Below are 9,627 nucleotides of genomic sequence, written 5' to 3' on the forward strand. Positions count from 1 at the left end.
AAGAAAGAAAAAAATGTATCCAGCCCCCTTTCTACCTAAAGTTGAATTATACCAGGACATATTATCATAGTGTCTTACTACAGGGGGTTCTATTGTACTATCATATGATTGTGGCTTTAATAAAATTAATAGAAAGTGAGATAAGGAAGATAAGTAACAAATACTAAAAATCATTCAAAATGAAACAAATGCTTTTGACTAAGTAATTAATGGATAAACATTTTGCTTCTTCCTTTCATTATAAAAGACAAAAGAGAGGTTACCATCGAGGATAACTAAAAATTGAAGGCTCGTGGCTAGTTCTTCCACTCTGGTGTGTTACAACACCCTCACCACAAACACTCAGCAGGCACACATGAACAAAAGGAGTGAGGCACCATAAACTTGCCCCAATCTTTTTTGTTCATTGGTTCCCAACATTTTTGGCTACATCAATTTTACACTGTGGCTCCTTTTACTCTATCATGATAATGAGGACAGATTGTTAATATACTTAATAAAAAGCAGTAGAAAAAATTGTTTCTCTACGTAGTAGACATGTTGCAAAAACATACTAAAATATGCAAGTTCTTGATTCCAAAAAGGCAGTTCAACCAAATGTGAAAACTAAGAAAGACCAAATTCTGTCAGAGCCTAAAATCATCTGAATGATCTATTGAATTAACTCATTTATTCCTTAAGACACACTGCCACCACACTCTCTTCTTGTCCCCTCAAAAATCAGCTATTTCAAATATACGTGAAATTATAGTTTAAAATAGAACATGTGTTTATACATTGTAATCAAAATAAATACAGTATGTTTTCACAATTCACGTATTCACAATTGTTTGCACTGTAATCAACAGAAGTGATGCAATTCCATGAAATGAATAAGGATAGATGAAATAATTAAGTACTTAATACACATGAATATTAATTTTACTCATATAAAAACAAAATTTATCAATATTTCAATTTTTAAAACAACATTTCAAACTAGGAGTTGAGCTAAGACTTTTTTTTAATTATAAAGTTAAAGCTTATTACTAGAAAGTTAAATTAACTTGATTGACACTCAATAATATTGTACCTTACCATAAAAATTTCCCCCTTTTAATTTATTTTCTCTATGAAGCTGCAGCTAAAAAGGGTTTTTCAAATATTTTCTTTACTGGCCAATTTTTAGACATCTGTATTTAGCCTGCAGAGCAACAAGCTGATGCTAACAAGCCACACATAAAGATCCTACTTATTAAACTACAAATTAGGCACACCTAATGTTTATACATGTGTAAGTACAATTAATATTGCAGGCTTAGCTGGAAACAAAATTGCTTTAGTTAACCAACCATTGCGATGCAATCAAATGAGATTTCAAATGCAATTGGAAAAGATCTGTTCAGTAGGAATAATAGCAATTATTTCATGCAGAACAATTAGTTTGCCAAGTTTTTTTTCTTCTACCATCTGCCCTTAATAATTTGTCCGTCAAAATTTCATGTCACCTTTAACACCCATAAGTTGCATGCAGACCTGAAAAGCAGCTGGTAGACATAGCTTATTTACAGATATTGGTTTGAACTTGTAAACTCATGACTGCATAAATCTTAATCCATTTAGAGTGTATGCCCTTTGTTCCTTCAATTGTATATTCAACTGGGAATTGAATGGAACTGAGGGAGAGTGTGAATTACATGAGCCCTTTCTTGTTGCCAGCATTTTAGTGCTTTGCCTTTTGTTCTTGTCGTGCATGAGATTTCTCTACATTACACAACAGGGAATGTTAATCAACATTTTGCCTAAGAAATATTAATGAAACTTGCCTACTTATACTTGAGGGAAGAACCAGAATATTATATTTCTTTTTGAAATGTTAATGTTCCTTTTAGGAAATTATTTCTGCCTTCTAGATCCTCTTGGTGTTAAATTATTAAAGTGTGGCATTAAAGAACCGTCGCACTGATGAAAATAGTTAAATATCTTAGAAGATGAAAAGGATAGCACTCAACTTCAAGTTAAATATTTTAAATGTTTGGTTAAAATATCGATAAAATTTGCAGTTGTTTTCTGTGCTCTCACAAAATAAGCAGAGATTTTATGTGGACAATTTCTAATTTCCCTCTACAAATTTAAATTTGATTTGCAGTCTGGAATTGAGGTATTTGTTTAACTTTGCAATATATACGGAAAAAAAATATAAAACGGGAAAAATGTATCTTGTTTCCGCACATTTTGACTCTGAAGATTAAGAAATCTTCGATCAGGTCTATTCTCCAAGCATAAAATGGCCACAATCTCAATGTTCCATCTCCTCAAGGTATTGCAAAAGGAAGAACTATTGTAAGACTTCATGTATGGCTGACATGGTAACATACGGAAAATATCAATTCCCAATGTGCAAACTGTATATTCACAGCACTCAGGGAAATGAGTTCAGAGGGCTGTAAAGTGACCTAATTTGTTTCCCTTTCAGTCTCTTTTGATGTCACATAATCTGCTCATAAATTCTAAATAAATTGTGAGGTAATCTAGGAGAAAATTAAGAATAGCATTTGTTTAAAAATTCTCCCACTTAGTGACCACAATCTGCTGAGAACTCCTAACACTTATTGGTTAAATTATTTATTTTCTATAACAATTAGAAATAACGATTGTGTCATTGTTATAGCTAGCTAGCTAGATTGACAGAATGACAGACAGACAGATAGACAGACAGACAGATAGGTGGATGGATGATAGACTCACAGTACTTGGTACAGGAGAACTTTTGTTATTTGTATAATTAATCACTAGTAGAATGGCTCTTGGAATACAAAGCAAGTTCATTAAAAAGATACATACAGAAGCTAATATCAGCCAGCATCTTCTAAAAGTAGGCTACAGGAGAAAGATTACTTCTAGATACAGTCAAGCAAATTAACTTTTAAGAGGTTTAATACTTTCATTCTCACTTTAATCACATTGCCCACCATAATGGTGATTGTAAGTTGCATATTGTTGCTTATAAACTCAAAGTAGTTAATGCAACTTGGTTTTCAATTAGTATATTCAAAATATATACAATGATTATTCAGATTTTGTAATCTAATATTATTTATAAGTAATTAATCTTATAAATACCTTTAAGTATGGGGGTACATTTCAAGGAACATTTTTAAAAAATATACAGAATATAAGCAAGAACTTTTGGAGCACTTAATTGGCTCAGGTTTCCCAAAAGCAATTTTTTGACAAAAGCAACAGATACAGCTGTTTTTCTGGTCCTATAACACCATAAGATCTGTCAGTGAAAAATCATTCTAATGTAATAGTAATTATCCAAACACAAAAGATCAATCTGCTTAAATAAAAGTAGTTAAAAAGGGTCTTACTGCAAAATCCTCCCTCCACTGGTGGGCAGCTTGAACTCTTTCTGCTTCCCCAGCCAGGCGCTGAAAAAGAAACAGTAAATCTTAGAATTCAAATGACCACTTGAACATGCAATTGTTATATAAAGTGCTTGGGCTTTCTAATCAATTTTGGGGACGTAAAAGCAGAAGGGACTCCTTATTTATGATTCATAAATTCTGAATCATTTAGTAATCCAACCTACTAAAGTTGATGTATGTGTATTTTCTCTTCAGTAATAGAAGTAAAATACTATTCTTAAATTCCATTACATTTATTACCTCTGCCATCATTGGCAGTAGTGTCCTCTATGAGTGGATTCTTTCAATGACCAATATTTCAATTTTTACAAAAAGTGGTAATGAAGAGAATATATCAATGTTGGTGAGTCCTGTTTTTTAGCAAATACCTTTGTAGCATATGTTTCTACATGAGTGGAAAGAAATGACATTGAGAGAGTAGTAAATATGCACAAAGCACTATACCAGGCACTTTTTAATAGCATCTTTAGTTTTTAATCAAAAGCCATAAAAACAATAATTTTCTCTTTGCTGAACCACATTCTTAGTAGCTCTTTGAGAGATAATCAGTGAATAGTAAACTCTTTCAGGATCTGCACATCCGAAATAGCTTTATTTCACCTTCACGCTTTTATGGTAAAGTAGTTAGGTAGAGAATTCTGTGCTGACTTATTTTCTCTTAGCACTTTTTAAATGTGATTCTGTTAACTACAACTGGAGATAAAACGTCTAGTGGCAGTCTGATAGTCACGTTTGTATATAAATTCTTTTTTTCTTTTCGTTAGTTGTATTTCCCAGTTTCACTTTCCTGGTCTCCCTTTGATAAGCTTTACAAGAGGCAGTAATATTTAGTGATTAAGAACAGGGACTCAAGTTCATACTGCCTGGATTTGAATACACACACACACCACCCCTGCATTCTAGGGGTGCAATCTTGGAAAATGTTACTAAAGTTCTCCCATTTTCTCATATGAGTAATGGGATGATAATTATATACTTGCCTCATGGGGCCGTTAGAAAATTAGATGAATTATTATATACAAAGTGTTTAGAACAGTGCCTGACACAAAGTAAGCACTGTGAATGTCAGCTATCAACTCTGAAGAGTAACTGTGACTCCACTCGCTCCCTGTTCCTTCCAGAAAATAGTTCAGTGTTGAGTTCATTTGTGGCCTGCCCCACAGAGCTAGAAGACACTGTCAGAAAAAGGACAATTATAATAGCAAATACAGTAAACGTATCAAACTCATTTAAGAGACAGAATTATCAGGTTAAGTTTTAGAAAAATATAAATTTCATGGTGGTTTATAGGTTCATGCTGCTTGCTTTCACTATGAAAACACTAAAGCTCAAATTTTTTCTATGGAAGTCCAGTTGTTCCTAGATAATGGAAACAACCCTTTAGATCAGTTTTTATATTAGTAGACTAGCTTTTGTTCCCTGTAAGATATAGGTAGCTTCTAGTAGACCTGTATTGGCTAAAAAAAAAAAAAAATTTATAATCCCAGTGCTTTCACATATTAATGGTTTTTACAATTTTTCCATCCAATCCTACTTTTATCTTCTTTGTTCATGAAGAAATTAAGAAAATTTTTTTTATCTAATAAATCTCATGATAAAGCATAACACCCATTGTCGTCGAGTCGATTCCGACTCATAGTGACCCTACAGGACAGAGTAGAACTGCCCCATAGGGTTTCCAAGGAGCAGCTGGTAGATTCGAACTGCCAACCTTTTGTTTAGGAGCCGAGCTCTTAATCACTGCGCCACCAGGGCTCCAAAGCATAATACTGTACTTTAAATACTTATAAGTATTTACTCATGTTAAATATCTTGAGACTAGCACAAATGGTTGTAGATGTTCCTCCTGTGGCAAAAGATCAGCTGGTCATTACTTACAGAAAATTGGCATGCCTCTGGACACTTCAAGTCCCTAGTTAATTTCTACACTGGTCAAGTGACATAATTTTTTTCAAAGGCAATAATCTACTATTAAATGCCATGGGTAAGCCGTGTGAAGACTGAAAAAGTCCTACCTATTACAACGTGAATATTCATTCAGTAGAGCCTCCTTGTTTCAATAGTTTGCTATAAAAGAATATTCTGTAACAATAACTTTGTTTTTAGGGGAAAAAATTTATTTTTTCTTATTTAATTTTTAGCACAGTGCAATATAGTATAAAACATTAAACTTGGCTGAGCACCAGACAGAAACAAAGAATCTGTCTCAACCTAAACATCTACAATAGCAACTTGAATTTTGATTACGTTCATATTAAGATAAGCCAGAAAGATTAATTAAATGGCTTTAATATAAATGAGACACACATGTACATATAAGAATTCTTTAGGTATGCAATGATAAATGATGTCATAGATTATTAATAATATATACTTCCCTACCTATTAGTTTGAGCATTTAAAATAGAAAATCATTTTAAAGACTTTCAAGTACTCAAAACTTTAACAAATGGACTTGAACCTAAATCTTTTGATTTCAAAACTCATGCTCATTCCACAAAACCATTCTTTATTCTCTCACAAAACTCATCAAAAGTATCAACATCATGAGGTATTCACAGAATATATGAAGATACAGTAGTCTTGGAACAAAAACTGCTAGAAATCTATTTCAGGTTATTGGAAAATGTCTTAGCAAATTTCTAGCAATTGCTAAAGTCTAAATACAAAAAGAGTGACAACAAGTCTTATAATATGTCAGTTTGGAAACTATTCTTCCAAAGGTCTTGCCCTCAGATCCTGAGAGAATATTGCTAATCAGTGAAAAAGCTTTTCATATGCAGTGTTCTGCAGGGAAAAGAGAGAGAGAGAGAGAAAGAATAAAAGAGGCTTTATCAGATCAGAGAAAGATCAGCTCCCTTGAAGGGCTATTCATTCTCAACCTTCACTTTTTGTCATAGCTTTATCTCTTCCACAAGCATTGACTTCAGTCAGGTGATATGAGAGTCTAATAAAAGCAGTATAATTACATAGACTAGAAAGGTATAATTTTATCATTCTCCATAACAATCTCTAAATATATTTGTCTTTAGACTACTTTCCAAATCTATAAATATTATATTTTCTATAATAAAAATTAACTGCAGATGAATGATAAAATAAGTTTTCTGAAATATTTAATTATAAGGAATTTTAATAGATTTGAAAGAAAACATTCAGAGGTCATAGGACAGTTTAGTTTGTTTCCAATGATATTGATGCTCATGTTAAATATCAAGAATTGACTTAGAAACATCATTTAGAAAAACTGCTAAATTCTACAACAATTGCTTTGGCTACTGTGTGCCAACTTTTTGTTTTTTAATAAGGAGGTAATAGATATTCACAACAGACTAATCCAAATAAAATATGCTTATATGACATGATTAATGTTTACACAGTTAACACCAATAAGAATTACCAAATTATTGCACTATGCCTACGTTGACAATTTATTATCACTCCAATGAGTTTTGCCTATCTTTATCAAAGGTTCTTGACATGTCAAAAGAATCAGGATAGGCATTTGTGTGGTCTTATACTACCTATGAAAATAACAGACTTAGGTGAATGAACAGACTCCTGTGATCTGAAGAAAAGTGAACAGATACACAATCAATTAATTTGGAGCTATAGTGTCACGAACATGCATTATTGAATCAGATCTAGTTTCCAACTCTGGCTCTGCTATTAACTAACTATGGAATGTTAGACAATGAACTTAACTTTTTTTTTTTTTTTTTGCATCTAGTAATATTAACTACCTTATATATTTCTTATCTGGTATGGTATATTTTTTGTCCTAGAGACTCAATAAAAGGAGCCCTGGTGGCACAATGGATAAGCACTTGGTTGGTAAATGAAAGGTTGGAGATTTTAACTCACCAGCTGCTCCGTGGGGAAAAGAAAAGACCTAGTTATCAGCTCCTGCAAGATTTACAGCCTAGAAAACCCATGGGGCAGTTCTACCCTGCCCTATAGGGCCACTATGAGTCGGAATCGACTAAATGGCACATAACAACAGACTGAACAAAGTTCGTTTCCTTCTTAGATGCCATATTTGAATCACAAATATGACTTTACAGAATAGAATATGTTAGAACTATATTCATCAACAACCACTTCAGCATGTAAATATATGACTGGTTCCTAGATTTTCACTGTATTTTGCCATGCAGAAAAATTCATGTCCACAGAACCACATGGTGGGCCAAAAGCATATGCAATTCTATGAATATAACAGTTTAATGGCATTCAGTAAAATGAGTTCAATTTTATTTCATTTTATTTTTACCATGAATGGAATGAGAAATGACAGTAGATTATTGTGTTCTGCTTCCTCACCTTACTTACTGAAATATAAAAGATAGTGAAAGTCTTTGTACAGATGTGACATTTCTTCAGCATTTCTTATGCTGGTGGGAAGCCTTGAAGATCTCAATACACAAGACAACATACTGTCTGCTTAAATACTTAGTATATTTCACCTAAAAAGTAAAAATGCTCATATCTTTCCCATGACCCTAACCAAATAATGGCAACAATTCAGTTTATTTAAATTTATATAACTATATATGTCCAGCAGAATTCTATCAAAGCCTTCTAGCAACTTACTATATCCTAATGAACAAGTATTTTACTATGAAAATATTAATGTGTAGAAAACTGTTCTATTTTTTTAAAACTCACATCTGTTATATTTATGTATTATTTAAAATGTTTCTATAAAGCAACATTTTGATCCTTTGATAAAGTTCTACTGGCTAAATAATCCAGGTTTGACACAGGGATTTGAGGTGAAAACGCTATAAAATGCGAATAACCAGGATAAATTAAACTTTGGCACATTTCAACACTTGACAGCTGTGACAACTAGGTAAATACACATCCTGACTAAGATAAGAAGTATCTCTAGGACAAATAGTATAGTGTTTTTTTTTTTTCCTTTTATTTACTAAGCACTCACTATGTGCAAGTATTTGGGGAATAAGAATATAGGACATAGTGTCTGCTTCTAAAGAAACCATATATGCTAAATGGAAGACTGGTGGTTCGAACCCACCAGCCACTCCATGGGAGAAAGATGTGGCAGTCTGCTGTAAAGATTTACATCCTTGGAAACCCTATGTGGCAGTTCTACTTTGTCCTATAGGGTCTCTATGAGTCAGGATTCACTCAACAGCAGTGAGTTTGGTTTGGTTTTATATATATACTACACACAGATACACACACACACACACACACAGAGTCCATATGGTCAGTGTTTGACAGATGCCTTCCCAATGGTTACAATAAACAATGCTTTGTTAGTTTTAGTTTATTTCACTGAAATCTGGTATACGGAGTTTTTTTTTCTTAAGTACTCCTCTTATTGAGAACGGAAAATACATCAAAATTTAAGAACAGGATTTAGGATTCCTAAAAGAGTGAGTGCTGCTAGCTAATGACAAGTTTTAGCCAAAGCTCTTTTTATTTGTTTGGTTTGGGAGGAAAAATAACTAAGCCTAAAATATGAAATTGATGGAATATCAATTGAGATGTTTCAGCAAACGGATGCAGCGCTGAAAGTGCTCACTTGTCTATGCCAAGAAATTTGGAAGACAGCTACCTGGCCAACCGACTGGAAGAGATCCATATTTATGCCTATTTGTAAGAAAGGTGATCCAACCAAATGCAGAAATCATCAAACAATATCATTAATATCATACACAAGTATAATTTTGCTGAAGATCATTCAAAAGCAGCTGCAGCAGTATATCGACACAGAACTGCCAGAAATTCAGGCCCGATTCAGAAGTGGACGTGAAATCAGGGATACCATTGCTGATGTCAGATGGATCCTGGCTGCAAGCAGAGAATACCAGAAAGATGTTTACCTGTGTTTTATTGACTATGCAAAGGCATCTGACTGTGAGAAGCATAACAAATTATGGATAACATTGTGAAGAATGGGAATTCCAGAATACGTAATTGTGTTCATGAGGAACCTGTACATAGATCAAGAGGCAGTTGTTCAGACAGAACAAGGGGATACTGCATGGTTTACAGTCAGGAAAGGTGTGCGTCAGGGTTGCACCCTTTGACCATACCTATTCAGTCTGTATGCCAAGCAAATAATCTGAGAAGCTGGACTATATAAAGAAGAATGGGTCATCAGGATTGGAGGAAGACTCAATAACCTGCATTATGCAGATGACACAACCTTGCTTGCTGAAAGTGAAGAGGACTTGAAGCACTT

At 33.5% G+C, this 9,627-nt stretch overlaps 1 protein-coding gene across 1 annotated transcript in view; it reads right to left on the reverse strand.

Annotated features, from left to right (window-relative positions):
- The window catches only part of CACNA2D1 (calcium voltage-gated channel auxiliary subunit alpha2delta 1), a 537,607-nt gene that overhangs the window by 225,099 nt on the left and 302,881 nt on the right, over window positions 1-9,627 (reverse strand). Inside the window, exon 4 of the mRNA XM_004381473.2 lies at window positions 3,354-3,413. Within this exon, the coding sequence (XP_004381530.1) occupies window positions 3,354-3,413 (60 nt within the window). The remainder of the gene's footprint in view (window positions 1-3,353; window positions 3,414-9,627) is intronic.

The sequence above is a fragment of the Trichechus manatus genome, unplaced genomic scaffold (assembly GCF_000243295.1).
Source record: "Trichechus manatus latirostris isolate Lorelei unplaced genomic scaffold, TriManLat1.0 scaffold00085, whole genome shotgun sequence".
NCBI classification, from domain to species: Eukaryota; Metazoa; Chordata; class Mammalia; order Sirenia; family Trichechidae; genus Trichechus; species Trichechus manatus.